General features: G+C 44.1%; 3 protein-coding genes across 7 annotated transcripts in view; all 3 read left to right on the top strand.

The window, feature by feature from the left end:
* Positions 1 to 27: 27 nt before the first annotated feature.
* asb8 (ankyrin repeat and SOCS box containing 8) lies at positions 28 to 2,809 on the top strand. Its single transcript, XM_030352155.1, has 4 exons — positions 28 to 185; positions 792 to 988; positions 1,079 to 1,183; positions 1,282 to 2,809. Exons 2-4 carry the CDS (start codon positions 860 to 862, stop codon positions 1,915 to 1,917), a joined length of 870 nt encoding a protein of 289 aa, XP_030208015.1. The 5' UTR covers positions 28 to 185; positions 792 to 859; the 3' UTR covers positions 1,918 to 2,809.
* A 2,136-nt stretch (positions 2,810 to 4,945) lies between these two features.
* Positions 4,946 to 21,346, top strand: atf7a (activating transcription factor 7a). Its single transcript, XM_030355484.1, has 12 exons — positions 4,946 to 5,087; positions 10,193 to 10,264; positions 12,896 to 12,992; positions 13,301 to 13,431; positions 14,099 to 14,263; positions 14,598 to 14,746; positions 14,858 to 14,951; positions 15,130 to 15,249; positions 16,118 to 16,270; positions 16,909 to 17,097; positions 17,663 to 17,768; positions 17,968 to 21,346. The coding sequence occupies exons 1-12, from the start codon at positions 4,959 to 4,961 to the stop codon at positions 18,240 to 18,242; spliced, it is 1,680 nt and encodes a 559-aa protein (XP_030211344.1). The 5' UTR covers positions 4,946 to 4,958; the 3' UTR covers positions 18,243 to 21,346.
* A 1,133-nt stretch (positions 21,347 to 22,479) lies between these two features.
* dip2ba (disco-interacting protein 2 homolog Ba) overlaps positions 22,480 to 24,625 on the top strand; it is a 57,190-nt gene continuing 55,044 nt past the window's right edge. For 3 of the 5 annotated variants that reach the window (XM_030348192.1, XM_030348048.1, XM_030347973.1), the window contains exon 1: positions 22,480 to 22,721. In XM_030348192.1, coding sequence (XP_030204052.1) covers positions 22,625 to 22,721 — 97 coding nt within the window. In that variant the 5' untranslated portion in view covers positions 22,480 to 22,624. Of the gene's footprint in view, positions 22,722 to 24,199; positions 24,476 to 24,625 lie in introns of those variants that run through there. The other 2 variants (XM_030348131.1, XM_030348219.1) reach the window with 2 other exon arrangements.

The raw sequence follows: 24,625 nt of genomic DNA, 5'->3' as shown, positions 1-24,625 counted from the left end.
ACCAACAGGCTGATGTACGGATTATGTAACCGATCACAGTACGACGCATACATGTATGCGTTGGGGACGAGTGCAGGCCAACCTTTAAATAGAGGGCGTGGCCGTGGCATGCACGTCACCGTGTTTACGTCCAACAAGCAAGAAAAAGGCTGCTCTACCAATTCTGTAATCGTGAACAATAAACGGTATGTATACCAAGTCTTATGGCACGTCGTCTGTAATTATTTCAAAGCCAAGATACAGATACAAGCGAAAGCTGTTTGAAGCGGTGCCATTAAATTGTTTGGTTGTAAAATGGTTACTTTTGCTTGATTCTAATCGCTAGCTAACAAGTTAGCTTGAGGTGTCATTTTCTCCGCACCTTCACACGCTCAGCTAGCGTTGCCACATTGTTGGCACTTGGTAGCCTTAAAAGGTATCGTTTGTCAATGAAGCTCTTAATCGGCAAGTTCGGGTTTTGGTTGTTTTAACAATATCAATTATTATTTGACCGCTTGCAACATATTGCGCTAACTGTATTACGTCTACTCTCTGGGGGAATTGCTATTCAAGCAGGGAACATATTTAGTCAGCAACTCAAAGCAGCTAGGGTTTATCATCCAAACGACCCATTAAATGAAAGGGCTATCCTGTGAAATGTTCACAATTAGTTGTACAGATCTTAGAAATGATCAGAAAAGTGTTGGGTGATAATCCTACACTTTTCTCTTTGCCTGGACACTTCACCAACTTCACAGAGGCATTCAAAAACCAAAACATGTGATACAATTTGACAAACTTTTGTCTTTCAGATTGTACCGTTAATCAGTGTGATCGTGCGGTGACACCCAACTCCGGGTGCCATGTCCTCCTGCCCTACATGAGCTCTACTATGTGGTACATCATGCAAAGCATTCAAAGTAAATACTCTCTCTCCGAGCGGCTCATTCGCACCATCGCAGCCATCCGCTCTTTCCCACACGATAATGTGGAGGATCTGATTCGCAAGGTAAAAACGGTGATAAGTATCGTTATGCATCTGAATTATATCTTAATATGGTATTTAATGTAGTCTGTTTACATTTACTTTGGCCTCAAGGGAGCCGATGTTAACCGGATGCACGGGACCCTGAAACCCCTGCACTGTGCCTGTATGGTAGCCGATGCAGACTGTGTGGAGCTGCTGCTGGAGAAAGGGGCAGAGGTAACCTACGACGCCTACAGCTAGAGATCAATCCTGGTGTTTTATCGGATACACGGGTGTCTCAAAGTCTTGTTTTGCTTTGTTTGTTTTTCTTCCAGGTCAACGCCCTGGATGGGTATAACCGAACCGCATTGCATTATGCAGCAGAGAAGGACGAGGGTTGTGTTGAGCTGCTGTTGGAGTACGGCGCCCTGCCGAACGCCCTCGACGGAAACAAGGACACTCCGCTCCACTGGGCCGCCTTTAAAGACAACCCTGAGTGCGTGCGGGCCTTGCTGGAGAGCGGCGCCTCTCCCAACAATCTGGACTACAACAGCGACACGCCGCTGAGCTGGGCGGCAATGAAGGGCAACCTGGATAGCGTTAAGGTGCTGCTGGAGTATGGGGCCCAGGTGCACGTGACCAACCTCAAGGGCCAGACCCCCATCTCTCGGCTGGTGGCCCTGCTGGCTCGCGGGCTGGGCACGGAGATGGAGGACGAGTGCCTGGAGCTGCTGTGCAAGGCGGCAGGGAGGTTTGAGATCCGACGGGCCGACGGCACCCTCCCCAAAGAGCTGAGTAAGAACCCCGAACTGCTGGCCCGGCTGACCGGCATGGCGGCCAAGGCGCCCACTCTCAGCTCGCTCGCACGCTGCGCTGTGCGGGAGTGCCTTGGGGTGCAGTTTTTACCCACTGCAGTCAAAGAACTCCCTTTGCCAGAATCTATCAAGGAATATGTGCTCCTGGTAGACTAGAGGAAGGAGACCACAGGGACCACCTCATAGATTTTGCCGGCTAATGTAAGAAGGCATATGACTCGTGTATTATTTCTCTAGGGATTATTTGCTAAGATGATCACAGATCACACAAGCCATCAGCATATGCATTTCGCTCAAGTCGTACTTTGTAATTTCAGAGTTATATGTGTGGCAGTTTATTTTTGTCTGCAACTTAAGTTATTAACCATTTTCATAACAAATTTTCCCTCAGAACGGAAAATGCTATTAAAGCTATTAATATAAAAAGTATGATTTGAAATTATAACAGTCTTATCTTGTGGTCTCATAATATAGATGACTGTGACAGTTTGGTTATTTATTTTATCACAAAAAGGTCCATATTTATGAAAGGAGAAATTAACTGTACAGCCATTAGGCTCGATATCCTTTAATAAATAAATAAAATAAAATCAAAAATAATAATTTGTGAGCAATGCAAAGGTTTAGGGTGTTAACAAAGCATGCAACAGTGGATTTGTGTTTAAGGGAGGTCAATTTGATTCATAATCAGCCAATATGCAACATGTGTAAGAAACTAGAACATTTTTACTTTAGGTGTTGTGATGTTTTTTTTAAGGGTAAACCAAGTCTAATTATTTTAAAATGGATTGTTTGTGTTTGCGTTGACTAAATATATTTAGGCAATTTATTATGTTTGTGCTTTCTAATTCTATGTCAATTTAACCTTTCTTAAAATTGTGCCCCTCACAAATGTTACTAGGAAATGTACCCCATAGTTATATAGCAGTCTTTATGCACACCATTATTTGACATATTGTTTATGTTAACCCTCAAAATACTAATTTCACTGTTTTTGAAAAAATATATTTTTTGCCTGGGCTTTTGATAAAGGACTTATAAAATGAAATACCATGAGTTTTGTTTTACATTGTATGGGCAGTGTTTTTTGATTTTTTTATATCTTCTTAATCTTATCATTGAAAATCAATACCAAACTTGGGAGGACCCGTCTTTCAATTCTCAATGTCTCCACACAGGGTCTCTCTTTGACTTTGTCTCATGATTTAAATCCAAAGGTTTCAAAGTAACTTCTTTGTAATCATCAAATTACTTTTGTAAAGAAGGATTTCTTCCAAGAAAGCAAACTGTCAACAGTTTGTTTATTTCTAACCACGCTAACCCCTGTTGCTATTCAGAAAGGATATTTATTTCCAAAAGTTGAGGGCGAGCATTTAAAGAGGGAAGCCCATGAACACTGAGACGAGCCCCCACTCCTGTCCTTGCTCAGACATTTTGTTTCATCCAGAGTGTGATGTCAGCAGTTCAGTTGAAACAATTGGATTTAACTCTATGGGCTGAAAGTATTGCTTCCCCTTAGTACTGTACTTCAGCAAGCCTCCAACGCTCCAACATTGAGACACTTGTTCTTCACTTGAGGAATTGTTATTCGGGAAACAATTAGACAAACGAAAACGGGATCATCAATGCTTAATGCATTCGAAAATGTTTGGATTACAATAGTTTTGGACCTAACCATATCAAGTTGTTTGTTGCTATTGTCAAAACCAATGAGACAGAGATTCCCAGACCCCCATTTATACACAATCATTACTGCAAGAAGGTCATGGCCGGGCAGGAGACCTGAGCACGTGACCCCATATTCTGTTTCGCTACACGGATCAGTCTGGACATCTTGCCACCCACGTCAAATTCAGTGGGCGTGTGTTGTTGTTAGTTGTTATTGAGTCTTTTTCTGCAATAACTGTACTTATGGCTGTGTTTACAAATGTTAACGTTTACGCTTGTTGCCTCGGGAGACACCTTTACTGGTTTGCCAGCAGCAGCCTGTATTAAGGTCATCGACTACGAAACAGTCAATGATCGGCCCTTCATGTCATCACCTATGACATTGACCCCGATTGGCCCGATTACATTGTAATTTCAGGAAAACGATGTGGGCGACTAGAGGTCCAGACTGATTTGTGAGGCAAAACAGAATGAGAGGTCACCTGATCAGGATGATCTCCAGGCTAATGGCCTGTGGGAATTAAAATGTCGCTTATGCTCCCAGTGTGTTTATCTAGCAAACAAAAATTAACACAAATCATGGAAAACTAAACAATGGAAAACAAGACAATGGAAAACTATGGAAAGCCCAAAGAAAAACTTTTTTTAAAATAACATACTATTTCATTTACTACATAATATTCATATATTTATTTTCTATTATCTATTCATTTCGCCCTTATTGTAAATGATTCTGTTTCAACATTAAAATCCCATGTACCACCTCAAGTAACCCACTGTACCACCCTTGGTACGCTTACCATAGGATGGAAGACACTGGACCAAACACACTAGCTGTGGTTGGGGGTTATCTCAGAGCTAACCTGCTATGTGCTAGGTTTGCTCTAGGTTAGACTCACAGCATGAATCGCCATGGTTCTGAGATTAGTCAAATCTTGGCAAACTGAAAATTTTGGCTTTCTGCTTAACATGTAAATCCTGCCACTTGTTTCAGTCGGTACACATCACGTGCGATACTGGTGTTGGGCCATTGTTATTTATGCAATACATTATTGTATGCATGATTGCATTGCAAAAGAGACTTGCAAATATTTTGAAGTATAGGACTCATTTTTTAACACTTGATATAGAACAATTGTAAATATAGACATGTATGCTCCATGTGCATACATGTTTTCGTGTACACGAAAACAAAAACGACCATGCCACAAATGTACATGCATAATTATGACACATTTAAATTAGTTCGGTCTGTATGATGAAATAGATATTAGATTACGAAATAATTCATCATAAAGGTTATAATTACATAAAAGTTAAATTGTGTTAAATCCTTTGCTTAAAACGCAATAGACAATCTTGAACAACCTAAAAACATGTGGGAAGTAAAACGCTAAGACTAAGTCCGTTTTTTTTTCTTAAATAGATGCCTGCAAATAGTTTTTTCTCATTTATTTATGGTCAGCCATCCCCCTGACGCGCACCGTGTTTTTGTTTGACGTTGAAGTTGACCCATACCTAACGTGCCAATGTCTGAAATGTCATGTCTCGCCATGTTGTCCATGCTTAACGTGACGTGGGCCTCGCGATGTTTCAGAGAGGAGGGGAGTGTCAAATTCCAGGAGAGAGGAGAGGGAGTCGGAGATAGGGGCGCAAAGGTGAGTTTGTAAACAATTGATTACCATTTCAAATTACTACACAATGTCTAATTCAGTTTGAAGTATTACAAAGTGCGACCAAGCGCGCAAATCTGTCCTATTGTCTGATTTAAATTCGTTATTTTCAATTAGTTGTCAAAACTGTTGTGGTAGATACAACGTCTCGCTTGTACTCTCGCTCGCCGTTAAGTGTCAGACTGCTAACTAACTGCTAGCTTTTGCTATTTCAACTCAATAAGTTGGTGCTCGAGTCTTATATCAAATCAAAAAAGTAACCGCATGGGTGATCAAAGCAACGTTTTGATGGTTAGTTGACAATGCTCTTATTCCGAGTCCCCGACGACGCTGTAAGTTCGCATGAGCACTAGTACAATCTGTGATGTTCCCCCAAAGCGGCCTGCATGTAGTTAACGTTAGCTGGTTCAGCTAACTGATTTCAATAACGTTAGAGGGAAAAGTTGCTTCTCTTTTACCAATGACATTCAACTTGTTGCGGTTATTGACATGATCTAACTTTATGCTTAACTTATGGGTTTTCGTTAGATTTGCCTATAACCAATTAGTGAAAAGAATAGGCGGTCTTGTACGGGAAAAGGCAGGGCTAAGTTTGCTCGTGCAAAGCCAGAGGGTAATGGAGGCTAGAATCAACTTTACACGACGGCTAAAGGTGTCTAACGTTGTATTAGGCAACGTTTGACCTGTTACATGATTATTACACGAACCAGATGGTTGTTTACCTGTAGATCTCACCCTAAACGATGCCAGAAGGTTACATTTCGGTCTGCAGGATACCCCTCACTAAAATATTTGTTTGTCTCAAGAAATGACGAATTTGTTATTGCAATTCAGCTCATGAACACTGCCCGTCTTTGTACCTGTCAACACCTTGATTATGTAGGTGATGTTTGAGACCAAAATATATAATTCCACAACATGCTCAAGTGTTGTTCAGGGGCAAAGGCCGATTTAAACAACAATAATCCAAACGTTAGAGATGAATGAAAAATCAACATTATTTCTTTAAATTATTAAGAGCAAATGTCAATCTAAATTAACCTCAAATATAATTGAAGGTGCAATAGTAGTGTTACTGAACCTTTTTAGTAGTTTACTCTTGCTCGGCTGATGTTTAAATTAATTTGAATGTGACTGTAAATGTTTAAAATTGTTTGACTGCTACCAAATGTGAAATGCTTCTTCAAAATGGATACGAGTAAATGGTCTGAGAGGTTCAATTCCATCCTACACAATGCATAGGGTCATGCATGTATTTTGGCTCAATGTTGGTTTAATGTTTATTCACTGGTAAATACACCTCAGCTTCAATTTACTTATAAGTAATGCACATTAACTGTTGCTGCCAGCAAGCTGCAGCGTAGCTCTTGTCTCCCAGTGTATACAGCTTATATTTACTTCAGCTTCACCTGTGATCTACCCAATACCCTTGATCCAATGTTAAACCAATCACGCTCTCTGTCTTTTGCCTTCTCTCTCCCTTCTCTCTGCCCTCTTTTCTGTGGGGGTCTCCCCTACCCTCTGGCAATTCAAGCCTCAGATTCCAGAGTCGCGGCTGCAGCGTGAGCTATTAATACAGTTTGTTTAGTCAGTTTCCTAGCAGTCTCCATCAAACACTGAATGGCTGTGGCTGATTATAGCCGGGCCCCGTTCCCCTACACCTGCTGAGTCTGAGAAATCCAAGTTAACAGCAGGATGATGGGCTCAATGAGTGGTAATGGAGATAGAATTGGGGCCATTTGGAATCTGTGTCACCTTGGATGAATGGAGGCATAAATAGGTGTAGGGGGGAATCTGTGGCTCCATCATCATCAATCAATCATGTGAATCATGTGAAAGGGCATCACAGTGATTTATGTACCAGAGTATATTCTTGAGGTCGGTCACGGCTGTCTGGACTCACTTTGCTAGTGGGCAGTCATCCTCGACCATTTACCCTAATTTTTAGGGTTTTGTGTATTAAGTTAGCTTGTTTAGCTCAATGCCGTTCACCATGTCGCTTATTGTTGACAGTTATACCTACTCTATTTCTCTTCCGATCTGTTACTACTCCTACTATGAACTAGCCAACGACTTAATAATTAGGTAGTTAGTAGAAGAATAAGTAAATTGAGTTGGTTTACTTGCATGATCCTACATGTAAAGAGGGGATAGTAGGAGTGATGGACAAATTTAAACATCTTATTGCTTCATATCATTACATTATACATTTTTAGGTTGTGTGGTTCTTGCAGAAGTGTCTTCCACCCCCAAAACCGTAATCCTACATGTCATGTCGGCGTGAGCCAGGCCATGTGGACCTCTACCATGTCTAGGCCTGCAGCGAAATGTAAACTTCCCCAGCCAATCAATGCCAGATGGTTCTGTTTCCATATGTTGTCCACACCCATGGTATAATGAGGTGGCTGCAGTATCTCGTTTGCAGATGCATTTCTGCCCAAGTTGACTCAGTGGATTGGAAGCAATTTGCGAGAGCCCTCGCAATGGCATGCTGCCTTCCTCTCACGAACCTGGGGGGTCTGCAAGAAATCAAATGGCACAACGGCATCAGCCCTTTAATCATTGTGCCGGGGGATCGGAGTAGTTCCCTTCTTCCAATGAAAGAATGTAAGCTGAGGGAGGGACAATTGGTAAAACATATTACAATCAAAAGTGCAAGCAAGGCCATACAGCTGAAGTGCAGGAGACCAGGAATCATGTGTTGGCACAGGACAGCGGTCTTCCTCAGCAGTACTGATGGAAGGAGGAAAGAAGCCTGACTTCAACACTGGGACAACATTCATAAAGCTATACCCGTGCCAACAGCATGAATAATCTGTCCCACTCAAACATATTGGTGCCACTAGTGTGCTCAAATCCATGGAACGGTTAGGCTATTTGGAGTGAAGGGGTTTCTCAATGGCTTGGCTTTTGTGGGGCCTTTTGCACAGATTGATCACTTATCGCCCTTGTTAATTGATGTGACTTTGTCAACATTGGCAGAGGCTGCATTGTTAAAAGATTAACATAATATTTCAATGGTATTTGTTTATTTTAGCGTCTGTTTGCGCACACAGGAAGAGCCATGCACATTGGCGTGCATCTCGTGTGGTGGAATGGGTTATTGTGTAATAGCTGGACTCCACATTCATTCTCCGAAACCTTCCCTGCTTTCCAACATTCCCATATTTAAAACTTTGTAAAACTTTGTAAAATTCCTGAATCGCGGTCTGCAGTGCAAGTAAATTTATGCTGGATAGTATTGGCGTGTGTGTGTGTGTGTGTGTGTGTGTGTGTGTGTGTGTGTGTGTGTGTGTGTGTGTGTGTGTGTGTGTGTGTGTGTGTGTGTGTGTGTGTGTGTGTGTGTGTGTGTGTGTGTGTGTGTTGTTTCTGTGCAACAATTTTGCTCTTTCATGGAGACAACTGAGCAAGAGGCTGCAGGGACTGCTCGACCTTAGTTGGTACCAGGTCAGTGTCGGTCGCAAGTAGATGCGTACTGAAACAATGGCGTGTGCATATTTAACTCTGGTCAATAGCGTGTACTCTGGGAAGAAGTTTAAAATATTTGTTTTGTCACCCGATTGAAATCTTGGGTTTTAAAACAACAGATTAAGTGGACTTGCAAACTTTTCCACTCTGTTCTTTGATTGTGAACCCCAACATTGTTACATTATATTTTATTCCACAAAGTAAAGGGCATGCTCCCCCTTTCTCCTGTGTAGTATTTTGACATCATACAATTTAAAGGTTGGTATTTTTCGTTATAGTTTTGGTTTAATCATTTGTTTTAAGCCATGTTGTGAATCAAGTGACCATTATTAAAAAAAAAAAAAAAAAGTGTTGTTACTGAGAAGACCCATTGAAAACACATTGAGAATACACATTGACATGTACAGATGTTGATTAGGGCCTAAAAAAAAAAAGTTTGGTTCCTGTTGGTTGTCAGTTGAGGTCATGGGTAGGTAGGGAATTTATTTTATTTTTTTATTTTATTTTTTCCAGCGGCAGCGAATGATAGGTAGGTTGTTTTCATTTAAAAACGAGAAAATTCGCTCATCCTTGTACAGAATGAAGAGGTGCTGTACCAAAACGTAATTATAGAGGTGCTGTACCAAAACGTAATTACATTAAAAAAATTTATTTTTTTATTTTTTTATAAAACTCATAAAATAATTTGGGTCGGACATAAATTGACAGGGTCGGTCGGAAACCGGAACCAAACAAAAAATTTTTTTAGGCCTAGTCCATGGTATTGGGCAATAGTTTGGGAGAGCGGGTGTGTTTCCAGTAATGTCCACCTGGGTTTCATGGTGGAATTTCCCACAAAGTGAACTTCCCCATTTTTTTATGCTAGTGCCAGCAATGATAATAAATGTTCTCCATGAACAGTGTTTAACAAGGTCAAATAACATCTAAATGTGTCTGTTGACCTTCCAACGCCACATGGGTCCATGTTCCTAGGCAGACAACTGACGCATGCTTCCATACATGAAAGTAAACGTGCAAGGTTCTCTGTGTCGTGCACACTCTACATTGTACGGAGCTAGGGTTCACTGGTAGTCTACCAAAGAAATGTGTGCTGTAGAATTGCATTTGGTTTGCAAAAGGTAAGCGTCCGTAGAGGAGAAAGGAGCTTATTTATCTTGAGATAGCTAAGGGGGGAGGAACTTAGCTAACTGCCTTCGTACAGAGAAGGTAGGAGCTGTTTGAGAAGTGAACAGAGGGGGTGGTGGAGACTGACTGAGAGAGAGAGAGAGAGAGAGAGTGAGAGGGCGGGAGTGGGAGGGAGGTAGAGGGAGGTAGAGGGAGATGACTGTGTAGTCCGTAGCCGTTGCCCTCTCTGTAAACTGTCCTCATTGGCCAAGCAGAAGCCCCCTGCGTGAATGGAAGTGTCACCAGGGAAACTTTGTCCTGCTACCTCCGTGTGTGTGTGTTTTCCCTCTTGAAAGGGATATTTTTAAACGCCTTTCTGCTTCCTGCTCCCGAGTCCCGACTACCGACAACAAACCACAGCATCCCTGCTGTGTTGTTTGCTGGATGCGCGACTCACAAATCAAGAAGACGAGAGAAGAAAAGCCACAACAATGTTTTCCTCTTCTCTTTTCCCACAGTTACATTGCAAGCTCTTTGCAAAAATGGGGGATGACCGACCTTTTGTGTGTGCTGCCCCTGGCTGTGGACAGGTAAGCTCTCCCCCCTCTCCCCCCTCTCTATCTCTTTGCTTGCCTTAGGTTCAGCTGTTGAGGTGAGGGGGAGGGAGCATTGTATTGTCTGTGTACTGCTTGCCTTGGGGAAGTTGGCTGAAATTGATATTGACATTGATTCTATTTCAAATGTTTAATGTATCAATTAAATATATTTATGTTGGAACAGCTTTGTTTGTTTGGCTCATCATATCATGTTGCGAGTTGCCAACTGTTCTGACGTTTCCTACAGCGGTAGCCGACGTTCACTTTGAGCTTCCCTCTGACGGCATTCTGTCTTGTCTGTTACACTCCGTCTTGTGAAACAAACAGTGTCTCGATTTAACGGTGACTCACCAGTGTTTGAAATGAGTAATGGGTGAATATTACTGTTTCAACCTGCCACCTTAGACATCTGCTCCCTGCTAACACAGGTCTGAGTCCTTGGTATGAATCAGCTCTGTGCCAGCCGTGTCTCCAATATCCACATGGTCCTAACTTGGTATCAAGTGGACTACACTGTCTATTCATCACAAAGAATCCCACAATGCCCAGGCTGGCATGCTCCCACCTGAGTAGTGTGAAGTTGGCCATATCAAACAGTTTGCTGGTTGGTTTGTACTCTGGCAGCCGGTTAAGACGCTGTGTTTGAGAAAGTGAAGTTAAGCCTGTCTGTGAGGGATACACCAGATCTGATACCGATAATGGAGGTTTGGCCCCTCTCCCTGGGTAATTCTGCTAAATTAGCCAGACGACATCGCTCAGACAGTATCGCCATATTAGACGGTATACTCTAACTAGATACCCTGGATCAAAGATAAGACCACTGTATTGTGACGGATCGAATGGTTATGGTTGCATTACTCTGAAGTGTGATTTAGAATTTGTTGCTTTCAACTGGCCTCAGCCTGCTCTACAGTGAGATTGGTTTGACCGTAGGCGGTAAGGCAATGCAACACGCAAAGCAGTCCAGTAAATAATTGATTTGCTTGTTTCCTTTTTCCCCTCAAAAACTTTATGGACACCCACTGTGATGTAAACATGTAAACAATCATTGCTTATTTCATCTGTTGATATCATTCATTATTTAGCCGTTTGATCGATGTGTAGACACAATGGAAGTCAAACTGATGTCAATGTTGGTTTAACGGGGCATGCTTTGTCACCCTCAAGGTTGAAGTGTCTTGGTTATTTAAGTGTGAATTGGCTGATGGGTAAACACACCTGGGCTTGTGTGTGTTGTGTGCCTTTGGTACACTATAACTGGGTATAGTAATGCAGTTTTATGTTCTTAACCAAGTGTTATATTGTGATGATTATCATATTGGATGAAGTAAAGATGACTTTAATCATTATCCTTGGGAGGGATATGAGTTTTATCAAAAAACGTATATTGAGAATGATGTGATAATATTAATATATTATACATTGCTAGCAAGATGATGTTGTGATTTATTATCACTTTGTTACAGAACCCATACAACATACAAAAAAACCTTACATCCTTCACTTAACATCTCATGAATTATGATTGAATACATATCATGATTGTATGTCATAATTTATTTAAAAAGGATTATTGTCACTCAATCTAAGAAGTATTAAAAATCCAGAGACTGGTTAGGGACCTGGATAAGACCTGGAGACCTGGCCCTCCCCTCTCGGGGGTCCGAGCCCCAGCACTAACCGGGAAGCGACGGCCGGGACAGGACTTACAGAACGTCTTGGGAACGTCTTGGGCCGAGGACTTTTCCTTCCAACGTGTTGACAACATTACTTGGAACCCTGTTCTCCGCCAGCCTTTATTTATTTACAGTTTGGGCAGTTGAAATGGTATCTGGCAGTATGCGCTGCAGAGAGATTAGCCGGAGATAGTTTCCTAGTTGCCCCGACGGGCCTGGCTGTAAGAGACCAGCGAGACCTGCGGTTGTATCGGTGGTGATGCTGCTCGGCGTGGCTAAAAATAAGGCGTCCCCCCCCCCCCGCCCGCTCCCCCCTGCCCGACACTTGACTGTGTTTTCCACTTCACTCTCGCAACCGACTGAACTCACTACGTCGATGCGAGGCCAGGAATAGGCTGTAAGGCCATGAGGAACAGGCTGGCGTCACCGCCGCCACAGCCCATTTTCCTAAGTCAACCCCTTTGAGTGTTTGGGACCTCATCCGTGCCACCATTTTGTCAATTTTAACTGCTTAACGTGTTCAACCACTTCCTTTTGTGGTAAAAATAAAGACTATTCATATTCCCTGGAAACTGTTTGAGTGCATCGCGCCATTTCCCAGTTCTATTTCGTCTTTCTGGCTTTGTAGCATGCAGCCGAGATATTTGAGGCCACGTCCCGGGGCTATAGGAGACACTGATACCGTGCGTTTGAGGCGCAGGCTACTATTCAACACGGATATTCCTCTTTGTGGGCTAACGCACAATGGTTCAGTATACATCTGTTGGGACACATCTCAGAGAGAACGTCTCCCTCCCTCTCTGTCTCTGATTATCGGACATTTGATATTTATGGGTTTAGGTGCCATGACTCTTCAGTTGGCTGTGGCCAACCTTGTGAAGACTAATTCATGTATTGTTGCCTCCTTGTCCTTCTCTTTCCTTCATTTCTCCCTTGATGCTTACTACAGGGCTTTACAAACGAGGACCACTTGGCGGTACACAAACACAAGCACGAGATGACGCTCAAGTTTGGACCAGCCAGAACGGACTCGGTCATTATTGCAGGTAAGGAGTTAAATGCAAAAGGCTCAATTATACACGCATCTCTGTGGCTCTGCTCCAGGGCAGTAAAATCTATTTAAAGCATAAAAACAAGTAACAAAAGATTCAAATTTAGCTTTCCCATAAATAAAACCAACAAAGCCAGCATTCGCCTGTGTTTTACAGTGTCCCTGTTATCCAAACCAGATGAATCTGGCGCGTTCTATATTTAGCGGCGTCAGACATCAGAGTGTGATCCGAGTGCAAAGGCGCTTCATTGAATAGTCATTTGTTCTTGTCGTTTCCGCCCATCCACTCCTCTCCTCCACCAGACCAGACTCCAACGCCCACCCGCTTCCTCAAGAACTGCGAGGAGGTGGGCCTGTTCAACGAGCTGGCCAGCTCCTTCGAACACGAGTTCCGCAAAGCGCAGGAGGATGACGACAAGAGGTCCAAGAACCCTGTAAGAGCCGGAGGCCACCCCCCTGTCTGTGTTCAATGGCAGGAAGCAGAAATCACACTTTTTCACCACTGATCGTCAAACATTTATTATGCCGGATACTGATTTAGTCTTACAGAACAGCTCAGATCCTTAAATGTATGTTTCCTCCTCCCAATACGGATGCAAAATGTAATCTTGGTTGTAGAATATCAATTTCCTTTATTGGCATAATTAAAACCATAATGAAAAAGTCCTGCACATCTGCATGCCCCATGTGTCGTTCGAATAGAGAGGAATTTGTTTGAACCCCTTGTGTGAATCCATAGAATAGAAACCATCGCTTTCTAAAGTGCAGTGAAATCAGTTGCATATTCTCTCGAATTGGGATAACACTGACAACGATGCTTGCTGGAAATAAGCTTTTTTAACTTGCCATCTCGTTCAACAGCTGCTCAATGAACACGCTCTTGGAACAAATAGTCTAGATTGCGGTCCAACTGAGCTTGTGTTCTACGCCTATGGCTGCGGTTCTAATGTGATGCGCCATAAGTGGGTTGTCCCTCATGACCCAAGAGCAACTTCATCTTGAGTTACAGAGCTCCCGAGTCCCCTAGGGCCCGGGCCGGGGTAGGGATGGCAGGGATCTTAACACCACCCTGCTCTATCTCCCCCTCCTCCCCCTCCTCAGCTCACAGCAGCCAGCCACCCCGCCGCTCAGGGTCTGCAGACGCCGTCGGACGTCAAGGTGAAGGAGGAGGACCCCGTAGAGGTGGACTCCTCCCCGCCGTGCAGTCCCGGCTCCATCTCCAGCGACTCCGATGGGGGCTATGGGGACCCCCCGTCCATGAAAAGGGTAGGAGAGCGAGCGTTGTCCCAGTCTCCCTGGTGCTATCCAGGGTGCCGTATTGACATGGATGACATGGAGGGAAAAGAAAAATCTTCATTCAAAACCTGAAATGCATCATCTGTTGGTGTGTTCATCATTAAATTGAGGCTTAATGTTTTATTATAGTTAGCTTTAAACCCCCAATCCACACAGTAGTCCCTAGATTCATATAATATCTGATCAAAGTATACAGTTATAACTCTGCCTATTGTCCTCCACAAGCTGAGCCACGCCCAACCCGCTCAGCCGCAGGTGTTGTCGACGTTTTGACCTAACTGTCGAACCCCTTTCCCTCCACAAGGACACCCCGCCCCGCAGCTCGGCCCCGACCCCAACCATCGTGCGGCCAGGGTCCCTCCCGCTCCACCTTGGGTTCGACGCCCTTCAGCCGACCATGCCCTCCCCCACCTCCGTCATCACCCAGACACCACCCTCCAATCGCACCCTGGGGTGAGCTTATCGCCCAAATGGTCCCTTGAAGTTCCTCCCCTCCTGGATTGAATGCAGCCCTTTCTGCAGTTCAACACGATAACATCACATCTGCTCTGTGTGCACAAACAGCTCTCCCACCAGCCACTACCCCATGATGATGCTCCCCAATGGGCATGCAGTGCCGGTGCTCCCAGGACCAGTGCAGATGCCCTCTGTCATCAACGTAAGCCTAAACAGTCATTCTACATCTATTTCATGCAGTCCTGGTGAATCCTTTCTGAACCATGCATACAGACACACAGCTCAATAGGCAATCCATGCATGTTTGGCCTTCAGCACCAGTTTTCTGATTTGCCTCATCGTAAGAGTGCTTATGCATTATTATTTTGTGTCCTCCTTAGCTGGCCCGGCCCGTTTGCATGGTGCCCAACATTCCTGGGATCCCTGGACCTCCCATGGGAGGCAGCAGCAGTGGCTCCAGCTCCCCCTCTGGCTACAGCATCCACTCCGAGGCAAAGATGGTCAGCGCACGGCCAGACACTCGCCTTCTGGCTCTTTCTATTTCTGTCTCCGTCTTGCTTTATCTCGCTCCCTCTTGCTCCCCCACCTCCTCCTGTGCCTCCTTCTCCTCCGCCCCAACTCCATCTCTTGTGTTCTGTCTGTGTACTGGTTCAGCCCCCGGCCCGTCCTGTGGTCTAGCTTTCATCATCATATGACTGCAATATTTCTTTAAATGGTGGTTATTTACCCCACACACTGTAGCCACACTTAAATGATGACACATTGTAACTCGTTGTGGTGCAGCTCTCTTGATGAAAATGAGGAAGCTTGGGGGGTTAGTTAAGTTGGCGTGTTAGTTTTTATTTTTAAGTTGATATATGAAAAAGAAAAAAAGAATCATCCGATTAATCGGAAACTACTGATTTTGTCCATTGGCTTCAAGTAGATCGGTCTAAATCTTACTGGATGGGCCATTCGAGTTACATCTTTAGCTACCTCTGCAATATACTAAGTTTAGCAAATGTCATCAGAAAACAAACATTTCCTCAAAGGTTAGCGGTAGAAAAAACTTATGGCCTTTGGCCGGACTCTGCATGAACGTATTGAGAAATTATTTGCTTAATGTAACGGACATACAGTGTCAGCAATGTTTTTATGCTTCCTCTTAATTCTCCTGCTTAGATTCAACATATGACGAATACATGATCATTTTACCTCTAAAGGTTCAATAATTGTTCTGCTAATAATCCCATGAGAGTGTTATACGCTCATTATGATTGTGTTATGAAGTTAACAACAACATAACCTACGTTTTTTTATGTAGATGTTTGTCAAAGGAACTCTCAAATCATGCGGTTTCACTTCCCTCTCCTGCTCCTCTTCCTGCAGCGTCTGAAGGCGGCGCTGTCGCAGCAGAGCCCATCCGGCCTGGGCATGGGAGGTATGATGGGCATGGGCTGCAGTCCCATGGTGCCCCAGAGGGCCGAGCAGAGCCAGCTGTTGGTGCAGCACCCAGACGCCCCGTCCCCCGCACAGCCACAGGTACACAGCAGGCACCCAACGACTGAGAGACATTCAAGTTTAGTGTGTGTGTGTGTGTGTGTGTGTGTGTGTGTGTGTGTGTGTGTGTGTGTGTGTGTGTGTGTGTGTGTGTGTGTGTGTGTGTGTGTGTGTGTGTGTGTGTTACACTCTCGTAAACCTTTTATTACTCAGACTCTACTCTGATTCAGACTGTGATGTGACTCAAGGCCTGCCCAACCCCTCTTCCATGTTTGATTCACTCCTGCGGCTCCCAACCTTCCTCCCCCTCTTATGGGTGCCCCTTGTCAGCACCAACCCCCCCCCCCCCCCCCCCCCCCCCCACCCCCTTTAACGGGTGCCTCTTGTCAGCCTTTCCACCCCCTCACTTGTCTGACTCCTCCACCTCTTGTTTTACTTTTCTGCCTCACAACCCACCTTCACCTCTGGTGTGTTTCATCCATCCACCTCTCCCCCCTCCTCCACCTCTTATGGGTGTCACCTCTCCCCCCTCCTCCACCTCTTATGGGTGTCACCTCTCCCCCCTCCTCCACCTCTTATGGGTGTCACCTCTCCCCCCTCCTCCACCTCTTATGGGTGTCACCTCTCCCCCCTCCTCCACCTCTTATGGGTGTCATCCTGACGTGTCCCCCTCCCTCCAGTTCTCCCCGGCCCAGCCCACCGGCGGGAGGCGGCGACGCACGGCTGAGGACGACCCCGACGAGCGGAGGCAGCGCTTCCTGGAGAGGAACCGGGCGGCGGCTTCGCGCTGCCGACAGAAGCGCAAGGTGTGGGTCTGCTCCCTGGAGAAGAAGGCCGAGGAGCTGAACTCCATGAACGTCTCGCTGTCGGTGAGTGGGCCTGGGAATCATGCTCCTTTTTTATAGCAAATTCAGATCCCTGGCCTTCAAGGGCTCATGTCATGGCTCCAGGTTTGGGTGTGATTAGCTGGTACAAGCCGCTTGGCACAGGGGAGGAATGATTTCATAGTGACATCACAAGTGGGTGTGTCCACCCAAATATATATGAAGAATAGATGAGCATCGTTTGCTACAGTCCACTGGGTAGGCTGGTAGACTGATCTATCCAGCATACATCTAGGTGTACACGCCCACTCTTGTGATGTCACTATGAAGATCATTCCTCCCCTGTGCCAAACGGCTTGTACCAGCCAATCACACCCACACCTGGAGCCATGACATGAGCCCTTTAAGGAGTAGGTTCGGGGTTGAGGCCTCCTGCTCGAGGCTGCCTGCAGGTAGATTGCAGTATCAGGCATCGAGCCCAGTACTTGAATGCTGGGAGTAGAACAACCTGGAACTGTGCTTTATCCACAGCTTTAGCTGTGTGGCTCAAGCAGCCCTACAACACGTGTCTATTTGATACTTGACGCGTTGGCTTTACTGTCCCTCTCAGAATGAGGTGTCACTGTTGCGAAACGAGGTGGCTCATCTGAAGCAGCTGCTGCTGGCTCATAAGGACTGTCCTGTCACCAACATGCAGAAGAAGACGGCCTACCTAGGTGGGCTCCCTCTCCTACTCCCTTCCTCCTACAGCTACTCTACTCAGATGAATGTGCTTGTGGTGGCTCTCTCTGTTTCCACCTGTTGCATGGTTCAAAACAGCCACCCCTTTATCAGTTTTTCTGTAGTTGTGCAGAAATGAATGAATGTCCGAGACTGACTGACTGTATGTTCACCCGTCCCTCCATGTGGCTGCAGAGGGGGGCATGAAGGAGTCCAGCGAGCCCATCGGCTCCCCGGCCCCGGTGATCCAGCACAGCTCCCTGGCCCCAAGCCCCTCGGCGGGGCCCAACGGCCTGAGCTCGCGGGCGGCAGCGGAGGCCATGGCCATGTCAGTGCTGGCGGGCATGGGCCAGCAGCGTCACCACCACCACCACCACAACAACAACCACCACCACCACCACCACCAGAGGGCTGAAGGCGGAGCCTCCCACGTCATCATGGCTGTACAGTCCCACTCTAGTGCCAGATGATGAGCCAGGTCACCGCCGCCCAGGCATAGCTTACACTTCACCACCAGGGGGCAGAGTCGGAGCAAGGAAAAAGAAACCTCGCTGACCCCAAAGAGTCCGAACACCTGAACTATTGCCTGTCTCCTTTGCCTCCGCTTCTTTCTTTTTTTACCCTCCAGTGGAGCCATGTTGCTGAAGCCTGGAGCTCAGCAGCAAGCCTTCTGGGAATAGACTGAGACTATTGAGAGAGCTTCCTGTTCACTCTGCCATAAACTACAGGGGCTGGACTCCAACCTTGCTCTCCCCCCTTTAAACCCCACTCTCCTCGGCTGTCATCTCCATCTCCCTCCCCTCTGCCTCCCCCCCTCAGTCAATACAACACTTCACTGGACTTCAATAGGACTGCATCACTAACGAGTTTACTGCCGTAGCAACACTCTCCCCGTGGACACATCGGCGCATGTTCTGTAACACATCAACACAGCAACTGTTTTAACTTTCTACGTTCGAGCGAATAACCAAACACAACACACAGGGCTTTTATACTTACAGATGCTGCAGGGGGGCCTTGAGCTCAATCAATGTTTTTATCCTAATGCACTCAACCATCAAAGATGCAATAGCCTGGATACACTAAAAAAGTGTAATGTATGGCCCATAACCTATTGTGTCAAGATCATATCAACCTGCACCCCCCCCCCCCCCCCCCCCCAAAAAACGTACCTCATGTAAACCCCTTTATAAGGTGTATAAACTGTGTGAGTGGCTCTGTGTATACGTGTAAGTATATCAGAAGCTAGCAGTTGGCTTACTAAAGGTCTGATACACTAATAGCTAGGTTGTTAGCATGTGACTTTTTCTACTTGCTTGTGTTAACGTTCTCCACATGGGCAGCTATCTTCTAAAGTTAACTCTCATATCCTCACCAGTTGGGCCACAGAACCAAAAATTAGAATCAACCAAGTTAAAGTTTTTTTATAATCGCTTTCTGCAGATTTTTGCAATACGTCAATATATTTTACTGTTTTTTGTCAAGTCTGAAGGGAATTAATCTGTTGTGTCACTCACATACCCGCTTTCCAGCTCTCACTCTCCCTCTCTACACCAGGTTATTAATGGTATTTATTGTTTTTTAAATGTATGCCATTTCTATATTTGTGAGACTGTATGAATTGACGTTTCTCTGTGTGACCTCTCACCTTCGATTCTGGCTGCTTTCTGAGGTGTAACACAGCCCTTAACCTCTCAGTGAACAAACCAAATGTTAACTAAGCCATAGTGACTACCCATCAGATCTCCCATCATCTCTAGAGAGCTCCCTGTCCTGTCTGGTTCCCACTAGGGGTGTGAACGGTTACAAAAAAATGTAAACGGTTTACACAACCCCTTTTTTTTTTTTTTCGTGTACACGGTTAACCGTTTTTTTTATTAATGAAAAAAAGTATTATTTTTTTAAAGTGAACCGCAGTCGCGCTATAGAGGGATATTTGTTTATCAACAAGGCGGATGCGCGAGCAGAATGATTGCAAACATAACCTTTGTTTGACCGGTTGCCATGATTATCTCCGTGCGGTTAATTTGCAGGTGCGGTGTTAATTAGGATGTTGTCAGCTTACTGTTACATTAAACTGTAATCAGAAAAAGCGGTTATATGCTATAGACCCTAGAGTATCCGTGGTATAAAGGCTGGGACGAATTTTGAATTATAAATATGTAAACTATGTTGAAAGTATGGACCGTCGCGATTCCCATTGAAACTGGCGCAGCGTTTTTTGTTTTTTACGGTTTTCGTTGACTTATTTTTCCTAAACGGTTATGATTTACTAACCGGTTACACGTGTACCCGTGCACACCCCTAGTTGCCACTACAGGAAAAAATACCTTGACACTTGTTTTTAGCGTTCAGAGCTCACAATCTTTATCACTGCTCTTTCACTCACACTCAGAGATTCATCATTTTGCCTTAAAATCACATTGGTGCCTCCGACTACCCCATTCAAAAATACATTTTCCTGCATGAATAACAGCCTTATGAATGAAATAAATTGTCAATATTGGATGTTTTCTATTTTGAATGAAAATCCATTGCAGTCGGATACAGAATACACATTTTGAACTGGGGTTAATTTAATTTAAATAACCCCTGAATGATGTGATGAATACTTGTCTGCCCTCCTAGTGAGGGAATAATGCGAAGACATGTATATATTAACGGCCCTTGCTGTCATGGTGCATGGTCGTTTTTATCAGGACTACCATGTCGATAAAACCTCCCAAACAAGGAATTTTAGGTTTTGTAATCAGTAAAGTTTCTCCACCTGAGCTATCCGATATCAGTGATTTATTTGCAATGTGAAACATTGCAGAAGTAGGATTTCTGTTCATGAACATAAGGACATGTCTTTATGCACTAAAAGTATGCACGTTTATTGTGGCGTTTTTTTTCTGTTCAAGTTGATTTTTCTGGATTTCACTCTTCATACAATGTAGAGACTTGTGCTAGCACTATATTTTGCTGGCTGTTCTTTGAAGACAATGGTTCATCTGAAATGAAAATGCAAACTATAGTTAGCTTTAGTGATTGTCATTGGCACTTTTCTTTTTCATCTTGTATGTCTTTCGTTGTGTGTTATGTTAAGCACTATACATTTTGCTGTTGTATCTCTTGAACTCTATCTCATTGTACTAATGACTATAGAAACTTAATTTGTTTAACACAAGCATTTCATTTTCCCAACTCAGTAATGTTGTTAGACCTGTCTATCAGACCTATTTTATCCCAATAGTTTATATCGTCTGAGATTATTTCTGCAATGCCTTTTGACTGTCAGTTTAAGTCAGCTATTATAAGTTATGTTTTTTTTAATTGGTCATATGCAAATTGTTAAAAGCGTTCTTGACATATTAACAAAGACTAGAATTCTTTTGAAAATAACAATTTACTGAGAACGCAACAACGTGAATGTTGCCCTGAGTGTTTTAATGTTTTTTTCACACTCCCATTTCAGAATTGTCCTTGTATTGTACTTGTACTATATGAATATATTTACTTACTTTTCCATGCATGTCCAAATGATCACTTGCAGTCCTGCGGTTTTAATTAAATACACAACATCTTAATGTTATTTTTTAACCTTTTATTCATTATGCAAATACTATGCTTAGTTAACCTGAAGTTTATCTTTTTGGGGGGGGGGTCAGCAACAAGACCTTTTGACCTGCTAGAATAAATGTTTTACTGTATGTTAAACGTTTACATGTATATTTCTAGAAAGGAAATATTGCCATAGATTTAGATAGACAAAATATAATGCAATTGATGGCATGTTGCGACTCGCGTTCGTCACCTTTGTGATCCTATTTATGAGTGCTGCATAATCAGGGCTAAAAGACAAAGTCTCCTTCCAAACTTCTCAGACGTGTTTCTGGAGCAGTAGTGTAGGCTGATGAGGTTAGTAGTGTAATGTGTAGACCTGGCCCCTACATTCTATGGGCTTCTTCTTTAGAAATTTTACTATATGGATCAAAATTACTTCGGAGACAAAGGAAAGAAGAGATGAGGAGAGGTGACAAGGAAAAGATTGGAGACAAGTGGAGGAGAGTGAGAGCCGGAGGATTAGAGAGAGAGGGGAGAGAGGAAACAAGTATAGAGGAAAGGATACAGAAGATGGCGTCAACCCTATCACCAGCAAGGGAGAAAAATAGATCAGCAGAAGATTGATGTTGCATTTATATATTTTCATATCATTATTAGTTATTCTAAAATATAAATAATACTAGTCGTAATATGTCTATGATCTTCAACATAGTATTCTGTCTCGGACGTCGGTCAACCAGTTTTCTAACATTCTACCATGTAATGAACTTAACTGACCTTATTAACTTTAAGTGACGTCGAAGTGCTTATCCCGAGGCAGTTCAACGTCCCCGAGCACTCTGCCCTCAGTTTCAAATCTAATTCGAGCTGAAACGGGGAGTTAACTTACAGTATAACAAAAACAGTGGGAGAACATTTTTAAGTTTTTAAGTAAATCTATCTTACATTTTCAGTGCAGCTACATATTCTTATTCCGTTACAATGTGTTTACCAACTTCCCATGTAATACATTTCTGGCTACGCCCCTGGTAAGCCTCGCACTCTCAACACACCAAAGCTGTAATGCGTTCCTCTGAGCGCAAGAGTGCGCACGAGCGTTTCCCCTCCGACCGCATGCAGTGTTTAACGTACAGGCAAGGTAAACGGTGTCACGTGACCGTTCTTTGCCATTGGTGAGTTTCCCCCATTATGGCGGAGGGGCTAGTCGTGCAAATGGATTGTCTCGCTCATTCCTTGCTTGTTTTGTGTCTCAAGGAGTACTTTTCACAGTAGAAGGTTGACGTTTTATTTGAGGACTGTTGTTTTTATGTTACCAGTCATGGCAGACCGTGCCATGGATTTGTCTGGTGTACCAAAAGAGGTTCGAGACCAATTGGCGGAGTTGGATTTGGAGCTATCTGAAGGTAAGGATGGGTGACGGCTGATGCTACAGCAGATTGTAAGCTAGCTGTTCATTGTGAGTGTCTAGCTACGTGAAGACATCAAGGAAGTTGTTTACCATGTCCACCTATCCGTTGGTATTTTTCCGAACTCCTTTAAGAAGTAAAAGCCGACGCGGACTTATAGTATTTAAGAAAACGCGGTGCCATCCGGCTCATTGTAAGCTAATACAAGATGTGGTAGCAGGCTGAGAAAATAAGCTAACACTACATGACAGGCAGCGGTACCGAATGGGGCAAAGAAAGGACTAACCGTTACCTCAAGTTTCATGAATTTATGTCTCGCCATTTCATTACAAGATACATATATATATATTATGATATATTATGTACATTGTATCAGGTTTCTGGGACAAATCAGTGAACTAATGGAGGTGAATGTCAAAGACGCCGCCCGGCGTGCCTCTGTCTAGCTGTCTGGGAGACATTCTCAGCGACAATCTATTCATGTTAAGCTCACACTCTTATTTCAGTCCCGTGAATGTTATTGATCTATTCAATTTTTTTCCCAAATTGGTAAAAACAATGTAGTCTGGTTTGAGATATGTAAAGGTACATCCATTCACCATGGTATCCTTTTTATACAGTAGGTTAGGTCGACTTGTATTCCAAATTGAACGAGGGGAAGAGTACAGATTCCCACTGAACTGACACACTGTATTGCTCAACGGCTGTGACTCACATTTTGGGTTCTTGCTAGTGGGGAGAGATGAGCCCTGCGGCCATCCTCTTGGCCGTCCAGAGATGGGATCTGTTATATGACTATCATAGGCCTTGTTTCCAGGTATCGTACTCATAGAAACTGGTGTTGGGACCAGAGAGCTGCATGCACCTGTAAATTCACCTGTGACTTGCCTTTTCCAAAATTGCTTGATGCTTACCATTCAGACGTTTTAAAATCACATTTGATAATACAATTGTTATATACTTATGAGCGCATGTAAACACGTTTGTTTGTTTACGTTTTCTTATGCAATCGCATGAGAGTGGGAGACTGTCTGTTTGTTTCTGTTTACACACGTGTCAATCGATGAAATCAAAGCCAACCCCTCCCCCAAAACAGCTGGACACATCCCTTACTTTGGTCACTGTCACGTCACTGTTGGCACTTCCCCCTGATGGGGACAACTTGACTGCATTATTTTGGTGAAATTCACAAGTCGCAATCCTCTTGCTGCCTAACCTACTTGGTTGCTTGACATTTGCCTAAAGAATAAAGGCTAGCTTGTTTTTTGTTTCATGTTCTTAAACTGAGCACCCCTCAGCTACTTTTGGGTGTACCTCCCCTTTTCAGTCGTTGTCCAAGCACACTTGACAAGTATTTTCATTGTAGGGTTTGAGTTTCGCTGTGTTCATAGCAAACCCATGCAGAAATGCCTGTCGGGCTGCTTGGAGAAGAACACAGGCCCATCAAATGCTCTCTTAAAAAGCAACTCAGTTCTACTGGCCCCCAGTGACTTTGGGGACACAATGAGCACCATTCAGCTGGACCGAGCCGCCGTGGCAAGGAGCTCTGCTGCCATTTAGGCCATTCAGCTGAACTGGTTCTTTGTGCACAAGCTGGGAAGAGTAATCTCCATAGGCAGGGAGGAGCTGGTCATCAGTCATACTTGTGGAGGATGATGTGTAGTGTTTATAATGTCAGCGGGAGCTCGGCCAGCAGCAGACGTCTCCCATAGCACCCTCTTGTCTGATGTCATCTTTCCACCAGTGTAAGGGTAGGTAGGAACTGTTGTTGGTCTTGACGTTGACCGGACATTGCTCATCTTCTCTATTCTGTTGACTCCTGTGTATGAGGTAGTAAGGATGTGTCATTACTTGCAATCTGCTAATGTCTTTGTAAATATGGGTATTTTACTAAGCACTGA

This window comes from Gadus morhua, chromosome 1 (assembly GCF_902167405.1).
Source record: "Gadus morhua chromosome 1, gadMor3.0, whole genome shotgun sequence".
NCBI classification, from domain to species: domain Eukaryota; kingdom Metazoa; phylum Chordata; class Actinopteri; order Gadiformes; family Gadidae; genus Gadus; species Gadus morhua.
Note: the sequence above shows the minus strand (reverse complement) of the source record. Positions and strands in the feature narration are given on the sequence as shown.